The following is a 25,415-nucleotide window of genomic DNA, read 5'->3' as shown; positions in this document are numbered from 1 at the left end:
ATATTGTTTATTGGTCAGATTTAAACTTTTTGGCTATGGTTCCTGTGGACATATTGTCATCTGGATTTGGTCAGAAATCACTGGGAAGAGGTATTCCACCACTGGTTTGGCTGGAATTTTTAAACCCCTTGAAGGGGCTGTATCAGATCATTCAGCTTGATAATCCAAGGTAGAAACTACTTTCTGCAATAACCTCTGAAAAGTGTTCCAATTGACAGTCTGGAGGAGGCTCCTCTTAGACAAAGAGAGAACCTCTATGGAGAACCTCTAGGAGATGGAATCATCCCACATCAAAGACAGACTCATCCTCCCTCACCTCTGGAGACTGCCTCTCTCTCGCCATAAGATTCAGAACCTCCTCCACAACAACAGGCCTGTAACCATGTCCAAGCTGCTTGATATCTGCGCAAGAAAAGAGACAATCAGAAATCAAACCTGTGAAACTCAGTTACTTTACTACAACCCGGTTCCTCCAGATTAAATACACGAGCTCTTAACCTCCTACGCCACTGCTGCCGCCGCCACTGCTTTCATTGGGAAGCGCCAATGAAATAACACTTTCATTGGTGAAACACACTGTGAGAATGCACATTTTCTGATCCTCCATTCTGTGAAATCTAACATTTTCTCGCCGTGTTATGGAAAATCACAACAAAAATAAAAGAGCAAGAAGCAGTATTAACCTTTCCAAATTTGGGGAATCATATCCAAACGGCTGCCTGCATCCAGTGCTCGAAGAAGATCCAGCATTCCTTCAGAGTTTGGGTAAAACATCTAATGAAACACATAAGAGCTAAACTTGCACAGATCTGAACTTGAAGGGTTAAAAAAAATAGAAGTACACACAAGCACAGATATTAAGTTATACTTACTGAAGGAACCAGCTCTTTGTACCATTTCAGAGCAACATCAAGATGTTCCATCATGCACAACAAACCAAAAAACCTTCCACTGTAGCATAGCAAAAAAGACCAAATTACTAAAAACAGACAGAAAAAGTTTAGTTACCAGTTTAATTACATTTCTATCCTGGCGTAATCCTTAGTTAGATTTTAAAAAAATTATTCATAGAAATTGTTTTAAAAAGCACAATACAGAAGAAAACCCCAGAACACTCAGATAAGCAAAACGCATGAAAAGCTGAACCTTAAAGGCTTGCTGAAACTAAGAAGCATTGTGCTGATTTTTAGAAACTGGGGCTCAAGAGGAATGCCACTGGTAGGGAATCTCTTAATTTATGAGGCACAAAAGGGGGAACACACACAACAGCTTCCCTTTCCTCTTAGGGGTTTTATTCTGTGAAGGAAGGGATTCAAACTAGGGCCATCAATTTTTGGAGATTAGCAGGGATCCACAGAGACAAGGATTTCCCTAAACTCTTCCAGCCATTTCAAAAGCCTCTCGTTGCAAACTCAAGTTCCCTGATATGAACCTCCAAACCAACAGTACTTTGGCTTCCAAATCAGTAGCAAGTTCCTGTCTCTGTTAACCAGATTGGTAGCAGAACTCTAAATAGAACGAAAATTGAGTGGTGCCTCAAAGACTGACAATATCTATTTCAGTATAATCTTTGTGGCTCCCTGCTCCCTTTGTCATAAGAACATAAGAAAGAGCCTTGATGGATCTGACCAGAGTCCATCTAGTCCAGCACTCTGCTACTCGCCGTGGCCCACCAGGTGCCTTTGGGAGCTCATGTGCAGGATGGGAAAGCAATGGCCTTCTGCAGCTGTTGCTCCCGAGCACCTGGTCTGCTAAGGCATTTGCAAACTCAGATCAAGGTCAGATAGAGATGTGACGGGAAATGCCGGCGGGGAATTTTTATGGGTCAGCTTGAAGGAGGAGGGAGTCAAGGCATCTCAGACTGAAATCAACATTGTTCGTTTTTAAGGTACCATTAGATTTTTGCTTTATTCTGATCCAGCACCCCTTTGCAAGCAGCATTATAAACGACATGAAGCACCAAACGTCAATTACCAATAAGAGGTCTGCTGGAACATGTCTCCCATCATTTTCCAGTTTTCTCCTGTCTCCACCACTCTGTGTAACTTATAAGCAAGCTGAACATCCTTTATATCCAAACACTGCAATGAAGACATACCGTAGCAGAGCATTAACAAACTGATAACATAAAATCCCTAGTTTAAAAAGCCTGCCTCAAAATATGTTGTTGTGTTTTTTTGCCTGGTAAAGGAAAATAGGTGCTGCGAGAGCCTCAAGGGGAAGAGTGTTCCAGAAAATGACCCACATCTGAAAATGACTCACCACTGAAAGCGGGGACACAGAAAGCAGGGCCTGACAGCAGATCTGAACTAGCAGACTGGCTAGTGTGGAAGGAGACATTCCTCCTGACCTATTAACTTGGAGAGGCACAGTCAGGCTGTTCAGAGTCAAGCAAGACCAGGAGTTCAAGCAGGCAGGCAGGCCAGGCACAGAGGAACAAGGTATGGAGCAGGGAACCTGGTATGTGGAGCTTTCCATTGAAACCACTCACTGCACCCAGGCAGAGCCAAGTCAAGACAAGGTTTATATAGGACAGTGGTGGCGAACTATGGCACGGGTGCCAGAGGTGGCACTCAGAGCCCTCTGTGGGCACGGACAAACAGAGTGCCCCCCCACACATGATCTAGGTCAGTGGTGGCGAACCTTTGGCACTCCAGATGTTATGGACTACAATTCCCATCAGCCCCTTCCAGCATGGCCAATTGGCCATGCTGGAAGGGGCTGATGGGAATTGTAGTCCATAACATCTGGAGTGCCAAAGGTTCGCCACCACGGATCTAGGCTAACCTGGGCTGCTGGGCTCGATTATTAGCATTAAACCTAAGACCTAGTTTTGTGGAAGCAGTGTAGGTAACCCTGTTAAGCGCTGTTAAACCCCACTGATTTTCATGCGAAGAACTAAAGCACGATCCTTTACCTGGGAATAAGCTCGGATGCTGGCAATGGGGCTTGCTTTTGAGTAAACCCTCCGAGGGTCGTGATTCACCCGTTGGAAAAGTTGTACAGTTGCTTCAAAGCAAAGCCACCGACTACTACCACACTTACTCCTGAATAACTACACACCTTGGAACCACCCATTTTTTTCTAAACTAAAACCTCAGTATTCAGGTTAAATTGCCGGGTTGGCACTTTGCGATAAATAAGTGGGTTTTGGGTTGCAATTTGGGCACTCGGTCTCGAAAAGGTTCGCCATCACTGATATAGGATGTCCTTACTAATGAGGCCAAAATCCTGCAAAGCTTCAGCGCTTCTCTGATGTTGCTGCCTCTGGCTCCCAGAGCCTTTTGCCGTGACAAGCTGCAAACCAGGCCCTTCTCCTTTTACTGCTGAGCAGCTGTTTCTGCTTTGTCTTGTGCAGCTGGTTCATCACTTAGCTTATGTGGGGCTGCTGAGGACTCTTCCAGTTGTATTGCATCTGGAACAGCCTCAGCTGGCAGGGAAGGACTCAGCTCTGTTGCTGGCTCTGCCTTAGCTGGCAGAGGTGGATTTGACGCTGGCTCTATTGCTTGCATCTCCTTGCAAGGAACCAGTTCTGTCCTCACGGAGTCTTCAGGCTCAATTCAGAGCGCTCATCGCACGGGAATGGCTCGTGACATATGTCCCGGCACATTGGTTCCGCAATCGCTGCAGCATGGTTGGGTAGACAACCATAGTAATCTCCCCACTCTGAAGCACAAGGTGACGACATACCAGAGAAGTGACCAGACTAGGACTGGTACCAATGTTCACAGCCAAGCTTGGATTCGAGCCTCTGGATCCAACAGGGGCTAGACCAGGGGTCTGCAACCCGCAGCTCCGGAGCCGCATGCGGCTCTTTCAGCCTTATACTATGGCTGTGCGTGGCCTGGAGGTTCGAGGGTAGCGTGGGCGTGTCCCTCCAGAGCAGCGCTGGAAGGAAAAGTGAGTGGAGGGGCCAAACTGGAGGCAGCTCCGTGCGTGAGGGCGCTGCTTTTCGCGTCCCCTCCACTCTCCTTCCAGCGCTGCTCTGGAGTTCGGAGGGTAGCGTGGGCGTGTCCATCCAGAGCAGCCGCCACATCCCCCTGCCATCCTCGACAATGCCACCATCCCCGAAGCCACTGAGGTTCCAGGCTTACAGGTAGCCAGAAATACAAATTCAGAATTATGTTTAAAAATCAAACAGAATGCACTTACAATTCTCATGGCATTTGAGAAAAAACTGGCTGAAAAGGAAGAAACAAAAATTACTATCAACCTTTCTACTCCTGCCGGCAACAAAGGAGATATAAATTTGTCAGGTGTTATTAATTCTGAAATAAAATGGAAGGTTGGATCAAAAACTAGTTCTGAAAAGTAATTTAGTAGCTTGGTCAGGCAGAGTTCGATGCCAGCTACTGTAAATTGGGACAGAAGAAGAGAAATTGGGATTTATACCCCCATCTTCCTCTCTTGTAAGGAGACTCAAAGGGCCTTACAAACTCCTTCCCCTTCCCCTCCCCACAACAGACACCTTGTGAGGTAGGCGAAGCTGAGAGAGTTCAGAGAGAACTGTGACACACCCAAGGTCACCCAGCAGGAATGTAGGAGTGCGAAAACACATCTGGTTCACCAGATAAGGATCTACCACTCAGGTGGAGGAGTGGGGAATCAAACCTGGTTCTCCAGATTAGAATCCACCTGCTCTTAACCACTACACCATGCTGGCTCTCAGAGCCCCAATACATTTCTCAAACTGCCAGACATAAATGAGTTATGGAAGTAAGAGAAGCAAATATCTGAAAATCTCAAATAGTAATAACAGTTGAAAAGTTCCCAAAAGCGAAAATCTCTCAAGACAAAAAGCATTTCTTTCTAAGGTCATACTATCACACATTTTTTAAAAATTAATTTTGTACCACTTTCAAATCTTGAGGGATTCTTAAATCAAAAGTGTCAAAGGTCTCCTGGGAAGGGAGAGTAACTGATAAAGCAGTTTGTATGAAACACAGAAACCAGGGATCCACAAGTCCCTGCCTGCTTCTTGAGTCTATTTCTGAATTATATATGTATGTATTTATTGCAATCAAGGATATTCAGTGCAGGACCTCAAAGTGGCTGTTTGATTGCAAAACAATTCTGAGAAATAGACTAGAATGGGAGGTTGCTGAGTTACAACTTATTACAACATTCAGAGCAATGGAAACACCAGGACTCAATAGAGATATCGGATTCTTATCTCACTAACTTCTGCTAACTTCATTCAGTTCCAGCAACTTTTACTGTGCTGTATGCTAGTTTGTTGCCATACACAGGTTTCACCATCTGTGTTAATCCAATCTAACTTACCGGTAATACTCAGTTTCTATGCATATTGACCCTATCTGCATATTGACCTTCCAGGTAGTCCCCTCTTCCTATCCATTATGGCTGATAATTTCTGTTTCAGGGTATCAGAAGAAGGGCACAAAAACACAAAAGCTTATACCAAGAATAAAGCTTTGTTGGACTTAAAGGTGCCCTTGGACTCAAACTTTAATTTTACTGGTCATATGTTATTCCAAAACACCACAAGATCAATGCAAGATACTTACTATCAGCTGGGTCCTGAGGGTAAAAGTTCTTTCCTTCAATTTCATCTACTACTTCATAGATAATCTCTGTTGGGCCGCGTGCAGATATGGCTATAAAATAAGACACGCACCAATGTTGGTTTGTAGCACGGACTGCTGCATCTCAACAGTAGGCCACATTTACATACAGCTAGCTAGCATTTTCAGTACAAATGGGATCCTTGTTTAGTTTGTTCAAGAATAATCAGATTGATTATTGAACGATTGCGAGAAGCAGGAAAAAACTGGCAAAGCGCAGTCTGACTGATTACTATTGTTATTACATTGAGAGTCTTGATCTCTATTCTACTCAGCAGCCTTGAAGTTTTTTAACGAGGTCGGCACTTATCTAGATTCCAACCAGCCTTGCTTTATTGCTTGTTTTGTATATTTACTAATTGTACGTTTGTGCATATATTGTTATTGTTACTTCGAAATAAAATTACTTCATTCCAACGGGAGGTATTTGCTTTTGGAACAGCTGTTTCAGCCTGGTTGGTACATATTATCTCTTGTTCACCTTGATGTTCAGGCAGCACAGAAATCAGGATAACTCTGTGCTGCATCACTTGCATGGGTGGTTGTGATTGTGTAGCTGACGGGAGGAATAATCCTCCCCGAATCTCTCTTTCACCGAAAGGGAAACTTCCTGCAGAGATCTTAGTTCACTGACTAAAGTAACTATCATTTTACCTAACAAGTGGAAAGACTGATACTTGACAAGTAGCAGCTCCCCCCAGACAGGTACGTGAGAAAGGCCCACGGGCCCAGCAGCTATGAGGGGGCAAGGTTGCGGCAGGTGCCCCACCGGACTCTCCCAAACAGAAAAGCAGACTGAACTGAAATAAATGCAGGACGCCATGTCCAGCAAGACAGAAAGATAACAAAAACCCTTACGAGATTTTAAGTGTAAAAGCTGACCACTGCACAGCGCTGGGTTTCTCTTTTGACCTCTCCAGCACTGTGAATGGGCTCAAATGCCTCTTCAGTTACACTAAACTACCCCAGAGCTTCTAAACAAGGGCGCAAGACTGGGAAAAGTCAAGGGAGAGATCCAAGCATTCAGTCCAAAAGTCGAAACCGTTTCTAAGGCTGTGACTAGGGAGCTGGGATTCCAATAAGAGCACAGGACAGCACAGAAACAAGTTAACCAGGTATGGTTCCAGAGACTACTTACCAGACTTATAAAATACACTGAGGAGGTAGTCATATGTTGCCAAGCTAGGTTCTGAAATAAATAAAGGTACATAAATTGAATCCTGGGGACAGAAAACATAATATTCACAATACTGGTTAACAGAGAAGTATTTAATTTTGAAGTGCTTTGGCAAATGTATTGGCTGTTTGAGCCATTTCTTAATTTGCCCAAGGCAAGACTAAGACAGAACCCAGATTCTCAGTTATTGACAGAAACTTTTAAATACACAACAATATACAAACAATAAAAAAACATTCAGTTTTCCACCGGATATGCAGAAAATGGAGCAGTTGTTCTTACTGGGCAGAATCCTTCCTGTTTTAATTTGGAGGGCGGGGAGGGCTGTTATCATACATCAACAAACGATTCCCCCCTCCCCCCAAGTAAATACAAGATGAATATTTTGAGAAGGATGGCCCCACTTGCTCCACAGGCAGAGCTAAGCTAATTAGAAGAGTGCTTAGGCAGCCTGTGCGTGCGTGCGTGTGGAGAAACCCAGTTCTCTGAAGATAAAAGAGACTTGGAGAAGGAGTGGTTAAGATGGAAGAAAATCAGCTCCACCGAAAGGCTCCAAGCTACAAAGGGGGTCAGAACTGCTATGAGTTAGAAGCCTCAGACTAGGACAGGCTCCAATTCCATTCCGTTATGAAACTTACTGGGTGACTTTGAGCCCTCTCAGCCTCACCAACTTTACAGGGTTGTTGTGAGGATAAAATGGAGAAAAAGAGATTCAGGAGACAGATTTGAGGCCCTATCAGCACCTAATGTATGGCACGAAGAGGCCGGCTGCGTCAGTTGTGAGCCGCCTGGGATCTCTGCTGCCAAGCCGAACCCCCGTGATGGGGGGCAGCTGGCGACGGGCGCCTTTTTGGCGTGAAGAAGTTGTAGCAGACTTAGCTGCCTTGGTGGGGACTGCTGCCATCACTGTGGGATATACCAACAGGACAGCTGTAGTTGGCGTGCCTGTGGTTCCCTGGTCTGCCCTGACTTCCAAGCAGTGGTCACTGTTGCTCTCTGGTGAAAGGATTCGGATGCCGCTGCATAATAAGGCAGTCTCTGAGCGAGGAAGGAGGGAGAGAGCAGAGAAGCTCTTCAACGGCTAGGAACCAGCTGGAATCATGGTAGCATGCACAATTCAGAGAGCAGGTAGTCCACATACTGTCCCCATGGAGACAGGGAACCGACTGAGGTCCTGGGGGCAGTTCCACACAACAGGAAGAGGACCAGGATGGGACAATGGGAATCACCCACAGGATGTCTTCCAGCTCAGGGGAGAATGTGCCGTGCTCATCCACTGTGAAACAGGGACTTAATATCTACGCAGCTGTATCAATAAAGTTGATTGCAGACTTTTTTTCTAGCCACATCAATGGCATCAGTCAAAATCTCCCACTGGAATGCTCTGGAAACTCCAATAATCTTGAGACAGCAAATAACTTTTTACCTATATTGAGTGCCCTCATCTCACTCAAGGTCTGCAGGGCCAGGCTCCTGCCCAAAGAGCCACACTGGGCCAGCACCTTCATCACAGAATTAAAGGTTAGCAGGTTCGGCTGTACATTCTGTTGAGCCATCTGTCTCAGCAAGTCCTGTTGAAAGATGGGCCCAAGAAGCGAGATTAGAAAGGACCGGCACCAGGACAACACCACAGAGACGTCGGGGTCTCCCCCTACAACAGCCCAAGTTCTCAGCTGACACCCTGTTCCCAACAGCAGAGGACTGAAACATCCCTGATCTAAATAGTTATCCAGATGAACTACATAAAGATGCCACATTGAGGCCAATATGTTTCATAGTCAAATGTACGTCTTTAAAGCTGCAGAACTTCAGTCCAAGTTCAAACACTAAACGTTTGCACTAGCCCAAAATCGTTAGCTACCAGATTAGAAGAAGAAGAAGAGGAGGAGGAGGAGGAGTTTGGATTTATATCCCCCCTTTCTCTCCTGCAGGAGACTCAAAGGGGCTGACAATCTCCTTGCCCTTCCCCCCTCACAACAAACACCCTGTGAGGTAGGTGGGGCTGAGAGAGCTCCGAGAAGCTGTGACTAGCCCAAGGTCACCCAGCTGGCGTGTGTGGGAGTGCACAGGCTAATCTGAATTCCCCAGATAAGCCTCCACAGCTCAGGCGGCAGAGCGGGGAATCAAACCCGGTTCCTACAGATTAGATATACGAGCTCTTAACCTCCTACGCCACTGCTGCTCCTAATGTTCAATTAATGTTCAATCCTTGCCCATCAGGGTCAGTAATAACGAACTGGCTGTTTGGGTCCCAGAAGTGGTACATTCTTCCGCAGGAGAGTCTCCTCCGTCTTGAAAGAGACTACAAAGAACCCTCCTCTTCAGGAAGCCTTCCTTCCATCCAAAAGGTTTAAGAAAGCATTTGCTGGTGGCAAATATCTCCTAGGCACACTGTTCCAGTGGGTGCTGACTCCCAATCCCAGATCAATTGCTTTTTCTCAAAACAACACAAGAGGACCCACAATGCAGCGTGGGGCTCATTTTGATTACTCCTGTGTAATTTTGTTAAATGCCAGGCGTTTGGAAGGAAGCAGAATCATGTTAGAGATACATTCAGTTCATTTAGCATTTCATCCCACGTGACATTCACCTCTTTTTCTGACCTGCTGCAGCTTAGTTTGATTCAGTGAGGCGCCTGCTAATTTTACATGTTACAGAACTTTAGTATTCAAATGTTCTTTTTAACACGACTTTTGAATGTGCTAATTTCTGTCTTAAAGACTTAATCCAGCCTTCGTAACATTGTTATTGGGATTTCTTTCTCCCTATTATACATCAAGTTGAGGTCAGATATATTTATGGCATTTTGTAAGTAATGGGTACATTGAAGTTAAGGTCAAAGCAATGCTGCAATCTTAAAGGTTTCAGATTCTCAACGGACTCAGATTCTGCTGCCTGATTTAACACTTTTTTGCACATAATAAAAACCACATGTATTTTATATTTTTCAGCCACAGCACATGCTTAGAATCTAGGATATGAGTTCAGTGCCCATCCCTTCATGGTGCTTGTTGCATGGCCTCGAGCCACATTCTCTCAGCTTAGCCTACCTCACAGGATTGTTGTGAGGATGAAGTGGGAAAAGGAAAAGTTTGTACATCACCCTGAGCTCCCTAAAAGTGTAAAAGGATCAAAACGCTTGCAAACATATCTGCTACACATACTTACTTCAACAAGGTTCCATCGTTCGACATATTTATCTTTTACTTCTGCAGCTGATGAAATTAATGCATTAAATGTATACACGTCACCTGGGGAAAAAATGGAAAGGCAGTTACACTCCCTATCAGGGGTAGGGCAGGATATAAATCCAACATAAATCAATCAATAAATAAGTCTACATTTGCAAGTCTGTCTAAGGTGGCTCAGCAAAAGGCAAAGTTCTCATGTAAGCTACTTTCCAGGAAGCCAGCAACACGCCAGCAGTGCTGGAACACACATAGCTTACACTCAGCTCCCATGATCTAGCTGAGGTCTGTACCCCTGCGCCAATCATCACTGCCACAAACAAAAATCAACATAAGGAAGTCAAAAATCACCACCACCCATTGGCACATGGAACAAGTTTCTGTCAAGAACACGGCCAACACAGCAATAATGACTGCAAATCACACATTGTCACAGGCACCATGTACCAGTCCTAGACACATTATTCATAGAGCATTTATAAGCCTGCCTTTTTCTAAGGCGGCTGGACCCAAGACAGACAACAGAATAAAAATACCACATGAATTAAAACAGGCAGCAACAAAAACCATACAAAAAACATACAAATGGGAACATCAGTGGCATAGGAGGTTAAGAGCTGGAGGAACCAGGTTTGATTCCCAGCTCTGCCGCCTGAGCTGTGGAGGCTTATCTGGGGAATTCAGATTAGCCTGTACACTCCCACACACGCCAGCTGGGTGACCTTGGGCTAGTCACAGTTCTTCAGAGCTCTCTCAGCCCCACCTACCTCACAGGGTGTTGGTTGTGAGGGGGGAAGGGCAAGGAGACTGTAAGCCCCTTTGAGTTTCCTGCAGGAGAGAAAGAGGGGATATAAATCCAAACTCTTCTTCTCTTCTAAATAACATCCGGAAGAGACTCTTTTGCCTCCGAGGACTAACAGACCCCAAAGGAGATGAGGGGTTTCAAAAGGCTCTCTTTAAAAGTTCAACCTTAAATATCTTGTGGGAGCGCAAAAGACAAACAGGCCTTTGTGACAAGTTCATCTGGACAACCTGTCCACAGGTTTGCAGTAGCTACAGGAGAAAGGGGGGGGGGGGATAAGTGGGATGTGCATTTTTGGGGGGGTAGAATAAATGGTTTCATATATATGGGGAGGGGGGATAAACTGTATGGGGGGAAAGCACCAAGTCCTGTGTCACTAGGCGATATTTCCCACGCTCATTTTGAAGCCCTGTCCATGGTGTACACGGCATGAGGACAAGTGGCTCTGCTGCTCCAAAGTAGGACTCACCTTTCAGCCTGTTGTTCAACAAGTCAGTGTACATGTCAAAGGCCTTGGAGTATGCTCTGTGCTGAAAATACACCCAAAAATGGGAGAGACAGTCATAAGACTCTGCTGGTAAAAGCCTCCATAAAGGCATTCAATGAAGACTACAGCCGTACCTTCACCATTCCTCTGATCATAGTGCAATAGGAATGATCATTTTTCTCTGGCATAAGGTTGAACACCCTCTCGGCATTGCTGTTCTCCCTAGGCACAAGAATCAAGAATGGGGAAAGGACTACTACAGCATTATTTAAGTACACATCATTAAAATTATTCTAAAAAAAAATGGGTTTGTTTCCTTGTCACAAGCACAGCATATTAGAGAAGGTTCCAAAAACTTCCAATACTTTTATCATAAGAAGCCACCTATGATCGAAATCATTTTCACAAAATACATTACCCAAGCCTGTCCTCTTTACCAAACTTAACACCCACCTTATCTTACCTACCTCTAATCCCATATTCTTTGATCTGATAGATAGAAACGTCATTTAAACTCATTCTTTTTCATGTCTTGGCCCTTGATCGATCGATCGATCGATCGATCCACCTACCTACCTACATTAACTAAAGAGTTGCCAAAATTCACGTATGTCCCGGCTTGAACTGCCAGGGAGAGATCCCAGGTTAGAGCAGGGAGCTGCATCCAGTTTGAGAGTCAGGGTTCAGCATCCGGAATCCACACGTCAGAGGAAGCGTTGTGGCTTGGTTGCGTCCAGGCCGGTATTCTCTGTGAACTGGCTCTTCCAGAATGTTAGGCTTCATCCTGTGAAGACTCTGTTTTCCTCTGCAGCAGAAGGTGCCTTCTCTGAGCTAGGTGTGCGGTTCTTCATTTAACATGCAACAATTCCCTCTGCCTCTGCTGACATGTGGGCTCAGGTGAACTAGGTGCTTGAGTCTCTGCAGCTGGAGCAGGGCTTCCGCAGCCACTTCTGGCTCTGCTCATCCCCTGAAGACTCGTCACGCTTCAGGAGATGGCCCATGACAATGTATTTATTTTTAAAATTGCATTCTGCTCAGTTGAATGCCTTTTCTGTATTAACAAGTATTAATGCTAATTGTTCATCTTTTACCTTGGCTCTATTAATAGAAATTGCTTTTCTAGAGTTATCAGCCAAAAATCTCCCTTTGATAAAACAAACTCAGTTAAAGCCCTTTTAACTGGCTCATCATTACCGTCCTAACTAATACGTTTGACCAATATCAGAACTTTTACTGCTGATATTTTAAAAAGATGTTAAATGTTTCTAAACTGGTGTGCTTACAGGGGTTAAGAATGGTGGACTCTGAACTGGAGAACCAGATTTGATTCCCTACTCCTCCACATGAGTGGACTCTTATCTGGTAAACTGATTTGTTTCCACACTCCTACACATGAAGCCTGCTGGGGTCACCTTGGGCTAGTCACAGTTCTTCAGAATTCTCTCAGCCCCACCCACCTCCCAAGGTGTCTGCTGTGGGGCAAGGAAGGGAAAGGAGTTTGTAAGCTGCTTCGTGTCTCCTTTCAAGAGATAAAGGCGGGGAATAAATCCAAACTCTTCTTTTTCTTCAGCAACTCACCAAATAAGTTTATGATTGCCCAACATAGAAGGTTAACTGGACACGGGAACAGTCATCCTCATAAGGGGGTGGATTCTTCATTGTTGGTGTTTTTTAAGTACCAATTGGATTCCTACTTGTTGGGCATATTATAGCTGTCATTCTCGTGTTGGCAAGGGGTTGAACCAGATGACCCCCATGACCCCTTGCGAATCAGCGTATGAACAGGACCTTTTGCCTTCTGTATTCATGCACAACTCTTTGTCATTGCCCCCCATCCCATAAACACCCATTCAGAACAGGTCGGTATTACACTTCCTGTCATCAACTGAACGCTTACGTGCACTTCAGGGCTATCCATTGTGTCAGTTTTCCCCTTCTTTCATTTAGTACAAATGTACAGCAAAATATCTGGCTGTATGGGCAGATCGGAATGTTGAGATCCAACCGCAGATCCAAAAGTGATCTCACGGAAGGAATCCTTCTGCTCAGCATCCTCCTTTCAGCAGAAGGGCACTTGCATGCTTAGGTTCCAACCTGGCATGTTTATGCTAGGCTGCTTGTCACCCTGCGATCTGAAGATTATTCCTCCCCTCCCGTTCAGTTTGGAAATGGCACTAATATCACTTAAGAAATGCTCAGGATCTCCTAATATAAATATATCGAAAGGAAAGATTAGTACAACGTCTATACCTCCACTTAATGCCAGTGGTATCAGAAGTTTTCCACATGTTGCTTCTCTGTTTTCTGACTTCCAAACCTTCCTCCTGCAAAAAGATTTCAAGTATCAATCTTCCAGACTGGTGTTATTTATTGGTAACTTATCTGGAACTGGGGGAGGGGGTCGACACAGCAAAGTAACTAAAATTATGGGTGGCACCATTTTTTCAGGATAAAAGAAAATCAAAGTGGATTTTTAAGAGCTCCCAAAGACTCCCTCCAAGCTGGGTGGGAAAGCTCCCCATAGTGTTAGCTGTGCCTATTGCGCCCGTAAAATCTGCAATGTGACCAGGGGAGAATCCCCACCCAATTGGTCGGCAGTGCAGCAATAGGAGAGCCTGGGAAAAGGCAGCGTTGGTAAAGAGGGAAATGTCGGTAGCGCCATATTAAGGCTTCCTGGCAAATTTGTCCCAGGAGATTTGCGTTTCCCAGTCACGTGGAAGGACCCTGACCCATTCCTCTGGAGGTAGACGGGCCCTGATCCCCACTTGGTACACTCACGGGTACTCTCTGAGCAATCGGGGTCATCTCATCCCCACTCTGCACACTGGCCTCAGGTGACTGTAAAGCTGGCCTCAAGGATGGCAGGGCTGGGAGCTCCTCAGACTCCCACCAGTCCCAGCGATGAGGCTAAGGTGGCCAGCCCAGACACCTCGTTAGTGCTCAACTGGGCCACAGAAAGCTTCTTTGTAGAACCAGGATGAGGTGCCTGGCCTTCGATCCCCCCTTCTCCCTGTCTTCTCCACTGAAGTGGGAGAGGCAGATGTGGGGTTTGTCTTTCCCATTTCCCGATTCAGTGGAGATTCAGTGTCCCAAAACACAGCAACCTGTTCAGATGCAGAGCTATGAAAACTGGAGGGAAAGGGGGAGGACAGTGCCTTCTGGGGAGGGCCAAGTTTTTCTATGACCCTGCTTAGAGAATAGGGGCCATGATCAAACTGTGTGTGAATGACACAACTCCACTGAAGGCGAACAGCAACCCAAACAAGAGGGTTGGAGTGTCTTCCTATCAGGAAAGGCCAAAGGATTGGGACTTTTCAGTTGAGAAGAGCAGCTAACCATAGGGTGACAGGATACAGAGCCTTCAGGGAGGGCGGTATATAAATATAATAAATAAATAATAATAAAGTGACAGTATGAAAAGAGAGAGAGAGAGTGTGTGCTTGGTTGGGTCCAGAACAGAAGGCACTGGCCCCCGGAGAAACCAGGTAAGAGGACACTTCCAGCTGTTTAATGGAGCTTTTCCTGTAGCATGTTTTCAAGGGGAAGATAGCCATGCCAGCTCTGAAAAGGTAAACAGTTTTGCTCTAATCTACCAAACGTTCTGTTTCTGAGCTGATTATGATACAAGACATCATACTAATTTTAAAATATCCTGACCTGCTTGAAAGTCTTATTTTAAGTCATGCAAGTGAACCAATGCCTACCTCTCCATTCTTACCTGTTGTTCCAATTCCCTGTTGCCTGCAGGATCGGTTGCCTGAACGGGTTCCCTGTCTCCATAAAAGCATAAGAGATCCAGGAGACTGTTTGATGTCTCCAGAGATACAGAAGTTCCTGAAGACAGCAAAACCAATAACACATTGATTCGGATGTATTCTACCCTTAAACCTGGTTCCCAGGCACATTTTCATCTCTCAATGACACTTGGCTACATGTGAAATCCATCTCTAACAGCTGATATTAATATCTGGGTTAGTACCAGATGATAAGATTCTGTGATGTTGGAACAATGAAGCCTATGCAAGTTTCCTTGACACTGGTGTTATCACAACCTGGAGGGACCATGGTGTTATCACAGACTGGAGGGACCATGGTGTTATTACACTGGTGTTATCACTGACTGGAGGGACCATGGTATTATTACACTGATGTTATCACTGACTGGAGGGACCATGGTGTTATCACAGACTGGAGGGACCATGGTGTTATTACACTGGTGTTATCACAGACTGGAGTGACCATGGTGTTATTACACTGGTGTTATCACTGACTGGAGGGACCATGGTGTTATAACGCTGTTGTTATCACTAACTGGAGGGACCATGGTGTTATAACAGTCATGTGGATACCTGCTTGTTGAAGCTGATCATATGTGTCAACAGCAGCGTTCACTTTTCTGAGCTGGATCCGTTCCTTAAGTGCAGCCTCAGACACTTCTTCAAGTTGCAACGCCAAGTTCTCTGGCATCAGACACTAAAAATAGGAGGAACAGAAGACAATTATTTTCAGGTTCTCCAAAGCAATCTAACTACGTTCTTTTGAAAAATTCTGCACACATGTACACACACACACACACACACACACACATCTTTAAATGGTTTTAGAAGGTTTTATACTATGTGTTCGAATAGTAAAAAGGGTGGGAGGGGGAGAAATTGTCCTCTCTTCTAAGCATAGAGAGTGACTGTGGCTGCCTTGGGGAGACAGAATTGACAATGGTCCTTCACTAGCCCAGATAAGCGGCTTTCATCCAACTCAGAACTAGTATTTAGGGTAGTATCAAAAGATCTTTAACATCTTTAACGCTGTCTTTGTGATGGCTATTCCTAAAGTCCACCTTCTTCATAGTCTCTCAGTACCTTCTTCATAGTCTCTCACAGAGCAGCAGTGGCGTAGGAGGTTAAGAGCTCGTGTATCTAATCTGGAGGAACCGGATTTGATTCCCAGCTCTGCCGCCTGAGCTGTGGAGGCTTATCTGGGGAATTCAGATTAGCCTGTACACTCCCACACACTCCAGATGGGTAACTTTGGGCTAGTCACAGCTTCTCGGAGCTCTCTCAGCCCCACCTACCTCACAGGGTGTTTGTTGTGAGGGGGGAAGGGCAAGGAAATTGTAAGCCCCTTTGAGTCTCCTACAGGAGAGAAAAGGGGATATATATCCAAACTCTTCTTCTTCTTCGGAACTTTTTAAATTTAGTCTTTTGGAGTTCCAAAAATTGTTTATGAATGTCACTATCCAAATTGTTCGTTTTGTTAGCCCTCATTTTCTAATTTTGTGGTTTCCATTTCAGCCTTTTGTGTATTTTACTGTATTTTATTATTAATTGCGTTGTAAACTGCCTTGAGTTCTTGTAAGGAGAAATACGACTAATAAATATTTCAAATAAAATAATACATGCATAAATATAAGAATTAAAAAAGTTTACCGGAATATGAGGTTCAGCAATGTCCTTCTCAAAAAATCGAGGATGGGTGTTAACGATATATTTGGCTGCATTTCTCCCGGACTCTTTTGACATGAAAAATAAGCGCTACAAAAAGAATATATTGGTACTGCATCCTCTACTGAAAACAGTTAACATAACAATACAATCCTACACTTATGACTGTCAAAATAATTAAACAAACCCTCCTTTATCATAATTCTTAACAAATGTTAACGAAAGGCTTCATCATCATCATCATCATCATCTGGATGAGGTCGAATTGTAATGAAAGATCAACAACCACATAAAAAACTGGCAGCTGAGATTTTAAACAAAATTAAATAATAATACTAAAATTTTATATCCTGTTCAAAGCAGGGCTGAGGGCATATTCCAACAAAAATAAATCAAATCTTCAATGTCCAGCTTGTATTTTAGATAGCATGGGGGAATAATGACGTGCCCATCCTGAATATTTAAAGTTTGCATAAATATTCTTCATAATTTCTATTATTTAACACTGAATTCCCCTAAAATGCTGAATCATCCAACCCAGATTTCACAAAGAATTTTTTTAAAAACAGATGCTGCTGCCGCTGCCAAGAGGAGTCTCAGGAGACAAAGAAATGAGGATTTCTTTTTTGAACGAACATACAGGGAGTTTGCAGAAAACGTTAACGTAAAAGCAGCAGAACTGAATATTTCACAAACGTCTGAGTAACACCAAAACACACTGCAATTTTTAAAAACTGTGCTATTTGAAGTGTAGCACAAAACTAGATGCTCAATCATGTCACAGGGGCAGAAGAACAACTCACATATTGCAATTCATGCCTGAAAATCTGCACATTTTGTTGCACACAACCCCCCCCTCCCCCACACTAATGTGGGCATGAGGTGGTTCATAGCAGAATTTAAATTGACAAATTCCACATGCAGCTTGTTTTTTAATCAACCAGACTGGCTCCAGTTGTTGGGCAGCTGTCTGAAAAATACTGGGGATGACGTAAACAAAACACTGTGGCCCAAAGGGCTAAATATTCTTAGTGTGTGGCAAAACTGATACTGAAAAGTCACTTACAAACTCAGTACTGGTTCGAGGAATAAGGTACGGGTCATCTTGAAACACTGATTGTGAAGCTGTGGGGTCCTAGGTAAAAGGAGGAGAAAGAGTATAAATGTCACTCTGCACTTGTCTGCAGTTCAGCTTAAAAATGTATCTTTAAAAAATCCAAGTAATTATCCAAAACCCATCTTGCTTAAAGAAGGGACTATTTTAAAAGACAGTACGCTTAAGAACAGGTAGAATAAGTCCTAATCATTTTTGCAAGATGACAGTAAGACTAGCAAATTGAGAAACAGTGAATTACAGGCTTTAGAACAAATCTACAGTTCCCGTGATTTCCAGATCCGAGGTTTGACATAAGGGCAAGCTTGGCTCAGAAACATCAGCATTCAGCTAAACCAAGTGGCATTCCCCTTCGAGACAGGCTGTTCCTCCTACTGTCCACCAAAAGCAGAGTCGCGACCAAAAGGTTGGGAGAAACAAGGTGTAGAAACACATTCCCTTCTACCATCCCTAATGCTGAGGTGGAAAGCAAGCTGATATTCAGATGCAGCACTAAGAAAATAATTGTAGGCAGAACTTACTCTGTGTACTGTTGATGCAAGTGCTTGAAGAACAGCTAATTTGTCCCTAAATTTAAGGAAAACTATGTTATTAATTAAGCTTTGCTATGTACTACTAAATATATTATTAAAATGTCTGTAGCTGGAAGAACTCACCAGGTTTTCTTTCTTGGAAGAACAATTTTTTCTTCAGTCACAAGCATGTTTTTATCAGCCACTTCTAGGGTAAAATGTTAAACAGAGGCTCTATGATACATGCAGTTTTCAACTTTTAAGATTACTGAAAATACTTTAGATTTAATGTGGCATCCATATCAGAAGCAAACTAGTTCAGCTCCGCCAATGTACACACTATACCACAATTAGCTCTATCCAGCTCCTCTTTACTCAGAAGCAAGTTCCAGCACTTTAGTTAGGACAACTCCAAAAGAATTGGGGGGGGGGGATTGTGTGTAAACCATGGTCAAGTCATAGATGACTTATGAAGACCTCAGTAAGGGGCTTTCAAAGGAAATGAGAAGCAGAGGTGCTTTGACACGGCCTTCCTCTGCAGGGTCTTTTTGGGGTGTCTCTCTCCCAGGTACTGGCCCTGCTTGGCTTCTGGGAGCTGAAGAGATCAGGCAATTCCATGCTGTCTTCCCTTCCATCAATAGGTGTAGGGGGCCTTATTTACTCAAAGTCTCAGTGTTTCAAATGGTTAAAAAACACCTCTACTCCTTACATACCTTGAGGATCAGTGCATTTTTTCTGTAGTCCTGCAGTTCCTGAGCAGTACCTAAGGAAATCAAATGCATCAGTCAAATGTCTGACTGGCTAAGCACACATATTGCAAAACCCCCCCCCCCCCCCCACGAGCAGTATCCTGTGCAATTCATAGTATTATTATCATTGTTATAATGCACGGAATTTATTAAAACATCTGATTAGATTCTCATAGTGGAAGGATGTACAGACCTCTTGAAAAGCATTAATGACTTGCAAAGTTATGACTAATAAAGGTCAGTTGAAGTTGACTTACAAAGCAGAATCTGCAGGAGTAGGATCTTTTATAAAAACATGAAATTTTTGCAAAACTATTTTGGGGCTGTAGCCAAACAAAGCACATTTCCTACCAATTCTTTCTTTTGTGATAGTCTCCTATACCATGAACAGGAAATCAAATATTTCACTTTCTTAGTTAGATTGATATCTTGAGCAGTTTTGAGATGTTTTCACAATGAAAAGAAATTCCCCTATTGAATGAAGCAGCAGCAGAAGGCCATTGCTTTCACCTCCTGCATGTGAGCTCCCAAAGGCACCTGGTGAGTAGCAGAATTCTGGACTAGATGGACTCTGGTCTGATCCAGCAGGCTAGTTCTTATGTTCTTATGAAGATTATCCCACAGCTGGTTATTTTATTTTTTTTATTTTATTTAGAGTTTGCTTTTCTTACTGGGACTCGAAGCAGATTGCATGGAGTGAGTCAATGCAATCAATAGGATGGGGCATTCAACAAACAATGAAACAGGATTTGTGTTGCTGAACCAACAACAAATTTAAAAGCCAGGACCAAACACAACACATTTAATTATGCATATTACACACTAAAGTCTTAACGACAGCAAGCTATACACAGCAGTATAGAGAGTAATCATCCAAGTAACTGAGTGAATCACTTTGTGCAGGGAAACCCCATCGGTTATGTAGAAAAGGCCTCTCGAATTTTGCAGTTTACAAAAAGCCTGGATTGTGGGGCCCTCCCTGACCTCCTCTGGCGGGCCTTTTATACACAACGTGAAATGCACGTGTACATGAAGTGGTTGCTCTCGCCCATTTGAAGTTTGGGACATGCAGAAGAACCTGCTGCGAGGTAGTGGTTAAGAGCCAGGTGGACTCTGCTCTGGAGAACCAGGTCTGCCCGGTGGAATCTCAGCCGGTGGACCGGGTTTGCTTTCCTCCCTCCTCCACGGGAAGCCTGCCGGGGGCGCTGGGTCAGGCCACGGGGGCTTCGGCCCTCGTCCTTCTCCTGCGGTTTCTTCTCGGCCGACCGGCCGGTCGTGGGCTGCGGCGGTCCCGGCCTCGCTTACCAGAAGCGGAGCGGCAGAGCCCTTCCCCCTCCCTGCAGGCTCGACCTCCCGCCGCCCCGTAGCAGCGCCTCGCCAGCCCCCGCGTGGCCAGCCACCCTGCCCAACAGTCCTGCGAGGTCGGCCAGGCCCGACGGAGCTCACCTGGCGCAGCACGAGGCCGCCCCGCCACATGCCGCGAACAACCGCGGCCGCCAGGGAAGCGCCGCCATGGCGAAGGAGGCCGCCGGAAGGAAGAGGTAGTTGGAAGCGGAAGTCCCGCCCCTGCCCATCCGCGTGGGTCGAGCCATGGCGGCCGCCAGGGAGTCCCCGTGGCGCCGGTTGAGCGGTCTGTCGTTCGGCGTGTACCGGGCGGCGGAGATCGGGTGAGTGAGCGGGACCGGGGAGGGCTCGGCAAGGGGGAGAGGGACCCTCGTGCCGGACTCTGGCCCAGAGGGACCCTCGTGCAGACCACAGATCCCGCCCCCCCCCCCCCCCGTTCTAACTGTGCAGTAGAAGGGGCTCAATGTACCATATGGCTCAAGGATCCACAATCCAACCACGTGTCTTGCTCTTCATTTTTAGGAAGCTGAGTGTGAAATCAATAACCAACCCTAATTTCCTGGATAACGCTGGCACCGCTTTGCCCAATGGATTGTACGACTTGGCTTTGGGACCTCTCCAAAACAAGGAAGTGTGCGCAACTTGCATGCAGGGCTTCAACGACTGCCCAGGGCACCTGGGCCACACAGAGCTGCCTCTCACGGTCTATAATCCTCTCTTTTTCGATGTAAGCGTTCATGGCCTCTGTGGGAGGTACAATATTCAAGTCACTGTTGTGGTTGGTGGGAGGAGACATACAATCTAACCAAATATACACCTCATGCTGTGTCATGGTTCCTTAGTACCCACTCTCTCTCTCTCTCTCACACACACACACACACCTACAGAGTCCAGTTTCTACAGTCAAGGTTCCGTTGCAGAAGTCAAGCATGAAAGTTCCAACACTCACAGTGACAAGCCCAAGGGTAAACCAGAAAAACACAAGTCCAGAGATTCAGGCCAAGGGAGGTGAGCAAGCTAGCATCTGGCTTTCCACAGCTTGCTCAGAGCTTGAGGGCTACGGGGACATCACTCGTTTCTGGCTATAGGTTCATCTCTGGCTCCACAGGGGCTGTTTCTCCCCGAGCCACTTCTACTACTGGCTGTGGACAGGAGTCAGGGCTTCCTGCTGACTCTTCATCAGAGGAGTTCTCAATACATTCTAGACCCAGCTCGTCCATGACATGCTGCAAAGCTTTGAGGTCAAGAGTTTTTGAGCTGTGTCAGCAGGCCTTCTGGTGCCATGGAGTTCTTCAGGTGGGCTTGTTTGAGCTGCTTGGAGTTAGTGGTTGAACTATAGAGGTCTCCAGTTGAAATCTTTCCTCCCCCATGAACTCACCAGGTGACTTTAGGCAAGTACTGTCTTTTGGTCTCTCCCCATCAGGTGAACAATACCTCACACAGTTCTTACAAGGATAAAAGATGTAAAGTACTTAAAAAGTTCAAAAACGCTATATAAATGTGAAGTGCTGATGTCTTTTCCAGAAACTGTTCCTTCTGATACGAGGTTCCTGCTTGAGGTGCCGCCATCTGACCTGTCCACGGTCTGTGATTCACTTACTGCTGAATCAGCTGAAGTTGATAAAAGTCGGGCTGGTTGAAGCCGTCTATGACCTGGAGGCTGTCCTAAGCAGGGTGAGTTCTGTTCCTCTCCCTTTGGAGTCTTCCGAGGCCGTTCAAAGAAGACTCATTTGAGTTTTTCTTTCAGTTTTTAGAGGAAAATGCCAGTGCACCAGAGGTAGACATAGAAGAAGCGTTAAGCAAGCACACAGAAGAAATTCTCCAAAATAACCGTCTAATGGAACAGGGTTCACATGTAAGTAAGAAGAACAAGTATCATAAACAATTTTGTCTGGTAAGAGAACTCTGCAGCAATTTGAGACAGACTGAGAATTGCATTTCAGTGTCTGTCATTTCAGCTGTACCATAGAACAGATACACTGAATGATAGAATCGTAAAGTTGGAAGGGGCCATACAGGCTGTCCAATCCAACTCTCTACTCAATGGAGGATCGGCCTAGAGCTTCTCCCCTGAGTTAGAGCACATCTTGTGGGTGGTTCCCATCAGAGAGGCAGGGAATGAACTTTCTTCCTCTTCCTGTGGAGTGGGACTGCCCCCTTTGCTCCAGTTTGGTTCCTGCCTCTAAGGGGAGTAGCACATTTTGGGATTACTTCCTCCACCCTACCTGTTTTCTTTGCTTCCTGGTGCTTTTCTCTTCCCTTACCTTTCTGTCTCACACCATTCCTTCCAGCAGCCTAACTCTTCCCGGGATTGTTGGTCCTTCCCTTCTGCCCTTTTTAACCCGTTTTCTCCTTCTCGGAGCCGTCCATGCAACGGGGAGCTCAATCCCCCCCCCTCCCCCGAGCCTCTTTCAGCGCCACGTGGCTCTGACTCTGATCTCCTCTTGGAGGATAATGGAAACTGGCCCCTGGAAGCTGGGGCTGCTCCAAAGGCTGTGGGCATACCAGCCAAGTCTGCCCTGAAGGCAAACAATATGGCCACGACCAAATCGCAGCCTAAGGCAAAAAAGCGTGCCAAAACCAAGCCGCCCCCCAAAATGCCTGCCACTGGTGTTGCTAGCTGTTCCCTCGCTCCAGAGGGCTTCAACACTGCCACACAGGAAAGGAAAGACCCTGGCGCTGCCCGGGAGGAGCGGCAACCAGGTAACGTGCTTGCCTCCGCTTTCCCTCTTCCCCCCGCCCCCAGACTTTTATGATTTTTCTAAAGAGGCCTTTAAGGAGCAGTTGAGCCTGATGAGGCTGGAAGCAGGGCCACCTTGCCTCACATCTGAGCCCCCCTTGAGGGCCATGAGTCCATCAGCGGCTGCAGATTCAGCCTCACAAAACCCTTGCCGGGGGAGGGGGGGGCAGGCGGGCCTGGTTTATTAAGGTGGCCCAAAAGCACCGGCACACCAGCCCCCAGAGAGTGCTCTCCTCAGACTCCGAATATGACATGAGGGAAGTGGGCAAACTCTTCTCAGAGGAGGGTGGGGGAAATCTGGCGAGGAGGACAAACGCCCTGAGGGGGGGGGTTTGGTTCTCTAAAATGGCAGATTACTCCTGTCTTCTTTCCAAGTGCATGGCAGCCCCTTCGCGTTCAGGGTCATGACGGGGGGTGGGGGAGACAAGCCATGGATCCCAACACCAGGTCCACTACCATGGGGGGATAGAGGGTTCCTATCTCACACCCTTCCAAGGAGAAGGTCTTCCTTTTCTCAGAACAAACTAAGGGCAGAATGGAAGAAATCCATGTCAAATAGACAGTTCCCCTCTTCAGTGTATCAGAAGAAGAACACAAACGTTTATACTATGAAGATATTTATCATTTTATAATTCGGTGTTATAGAGCCAGCATGGTGTAGTGGTTAAGAGCAGATTCACTCTAATCTGGAGAACCGGATTTGATTCCCTTCTGTGCCACTTGGGCTCTGGAGGCTTATCTGGTGAATCAGATTAGCTTGTGCACTCCAACACATGCCAGCTGGGTGACCTTGGGCTAGTCACAGGTCTTCGGAGCTCTCTCAGCCCCACCCACCTCACAGGGTGTTTGTTGTGGGGGGAAGGGAAAGGAGTTTGTAAGCCCCTTTGAGTCTCTTTACAGGAAAGAAAGGGGGGGATATAAACCCGAACTCTTCTTCTCCATCATGAGTGGGCCAAATTAGCTATCTAGCTGGGTTGTCTTGGCTCTGTGGAGGGGAACTGCACCAGGGACTTGGGGATGCGGCCCTGATATGTTTCTAGTATGCTAGGCCTGCCACTGCACTATTCCCTTTGGCTGGTAGGACTGTGCATTCAGGTAAAATTGAGCCAAAACAACCGTTCACCCCGAAGAAGCATTTTGGTTTGGCCGGGGGGTGGGGGGTGGGAGGAGGGAACTTGGCTATCCAGGAATAGCCAAATATCCAAAGCCTAAAAAGATTGAAAAGCGTTTCAGCCGTCTCTTGGGCTCAGGCAATCCATGCGTTCATCTCTCTGGCTGGGGATTTTTCAGGTTTGGTTTTAAAAGACCTGAAAAATATCGAAAAAGCCAGTATGAAGTTTCAGGTGTTTTTGCTTTTTTGAAAAAAAAATTCAGATCTTTTAAAGCCAATCCCAAAAAATACAGGGAGGTGGGGGGGATGGTGCATGCCTCTAGCGAGAGATAGCGTGGTGTAGTGGATAAAAGCAGGGGACTCTAATCTGGAGAACCAGATTTGATTTCCTTCTCCTCCACAAGAAGCCTGCTAGGGGCCCTTGGGCTAGTCTAGAGTTCTTCAGAGCTCTCAGCCCCCTTACGTCACAAGGTGTCTTGTGGAGAGAGGAAGGGAAGGGGTTTGTAAGCTGCTTTGAGACTCCTTATGGTTGAGAAAAATGAGGTATAAATCCAAATTCTTCTAGTGGATGACTGTGCTGCTGAGGTTGCCTGGTGCCCTCTGCTGTCTCTTGTTTTTGAACCTACTACCAGCAGGGAGGGAACCAAATGCTGGTCTCGCTCGGGGTGGGTGGGGTGGGGTGGGGTGGCATATTGGGGAGAATGGAGCAGCTTGCAGGCAACACAGCAGGAGCTGGTAAGGAGAGGTTTCTCCGGCTTTGCCTCTCTCTTTCTTTGCTATGTAAACCAGCACCAAGCCTTTGCCTCAGCTGAGGATGCTTTCTTTCGCAGCGTGCTTCGGTCTGGTCCCTTGCTTGCTTCTCTCCTGGGCTTTTGTTTCTGGGGTCCCCTGCTCTGTAATGCACTCGTGTCTGGAACATTGGATGGCAACAAATAGGTAGGGGTGAGAATGTGTCCTTTAGACCGGACCATTATTTCAGCCTTTAAAAAAAAAAAAGACCCCTCATTTGTAACTTCAGTAATTTTGTCTCCTCCATTTTGCTTCTTTAGGTAAAAAATGTGTGTGAGTGCAGAAGTAAATTAATCTCCCAATTTTGGAAATTACACACAAGTTCAAAGAGATGTCCCAGGTGCAAGTAAGTGCATAGCTTTTTTTCCCCGAAACC

General features: G+C 45.7%; 2 protein-coding genes and 1 non-coding gene across 3 annotated transcripts in view; 1 reads left to right on the top strand and 2 right to left on the bottom strand.

Moving 5' to 3' along the window:
- PTCD3 (pentatricopeptide repeat domain 3) overlaps nt 1–20,594 on the bottom strand; it is a 33,797-nt gene extending 13,203 nt beyond the window's left edge. The window contains exons 1-20 of the mRNA XM_048517255.1: nt 20,502–20,594; nt 19,020–19,069; nt 18,451–18,514; nt 18,316–18,361; nt 17,747–17,815; nt 16,666–16,770; nt 15,589–15,712; nt 14,958–15,073; nt 13,490–13,563; nt 11,374–11,461; nt 11,222–11,282; nt 9,931–10,013; nt 8,189–8,333; nt 6,724–6,774; nt 5,529–5,618; nt 4,153–4,181; nt 1,975–2,081; nt 873–951; nt 684–774; nt 317–402 (exon numbers count right to left, since the gene is read on the bottom strand). Of these exons, the coding sequence (XP_048373212.1) occupies nt 317–402; nt 684–774; nt 873–951; nt 1,975–2,081; nt 4,153–4,181; nt 5,529–5,618; nt 6,724–6,774; nt 8,189–8,333; nt 9,931–10,013; nt 11,222–11,282; nt 11,374–11,461; nt 13,490–13,563; nt 14,958–15,073; nt 15,589–15,712; nt 16,666–16,770; nt 17,747–17,815; nt 18,316–18,361; nt 18,451–18,514; nt 19,020–19,069; nt 20,502–20,569 (1,626 nt within the window). The 5' untranslated portion in view covers nt 20,570–20,594. The remainder of the gene's footprint in view (nt 1–316; nt 403–683; nt 775–872; nt 952–1,974; nt 2,082–4,152; nt 4,182–5,528; nt 5,619–6,723; nt 6,775–8,188; nt 8,334–9,930; nt 10,014–11,221; nt 11,283–11,373; nt 11,462–13,489; nt 13,564–14,957; nt 15,074–15,588; nt 15,713–16,665; nt 16,771–17,746; nt 17,816–18,315; nt 18,362–18,450; nt 18,515–19,019; nt 19,070–20,501) is intronic.
- LOC125445378 lies at nt 10,123–10,267 on the bottom strand. Its single transcript, XR_007246298.1, has one exon. It is a non-coding gene; the product is annotated as a small nucleolar RNA SNORD94 (small nucleolar RNA).
- Nucleotides 20,595–20,623: 29 nt separating the features above from the next.
- POLR1A (RNA polymerase I subunit A) overlaps nt 20,624–25,415 on the top strand; it is a 56,768-nt gene continuing 51,976 nt past the window's right edge. Inside the window, exons 1-5 of the mRNA XM_048517603.1 lie at nt 20,624–20,722; nt 20,922–21,126; nt 21,924–22,073; nt 22,147–22,254; nt 25,300–25,385. Coding sequence (XP_048373560.1) covers nt 20,646–20,722; nt 20,922–21,126; nt 21,924–22,073; nt 22,147–22,254; nt 25,300–25,385 — 626 coding nt within the window. The 5' untranslated portion in view covers nt 20,624–20,645. The remainder of the gene's footprint in view (nt 20,723–20,921; nt 21,127–21,923; nt 22,074–22,146; nt 22,255–25,299; nt 25,386–25,415) is intronic.

Source organism: Sphaerodactylus townsendi, linkage group LG15 (assembly GCF_021028975.2).
Source record: "Sphaerodactylus townsendi isolate TG3544 linkage group LG15, MPM_Stown_v2.3, whole genome shotgun sequence".
Lineage (NCBI taxonomy): Eukaryota > Metazoa > Chordata > Lepidosauria > Squamata > Sphaerodactylidae > Sphaerodactylus > Sphaerodactylus townsendi.
This window is presented reverse-complemented; position numbering and strand designations above follow the sequence as displayed.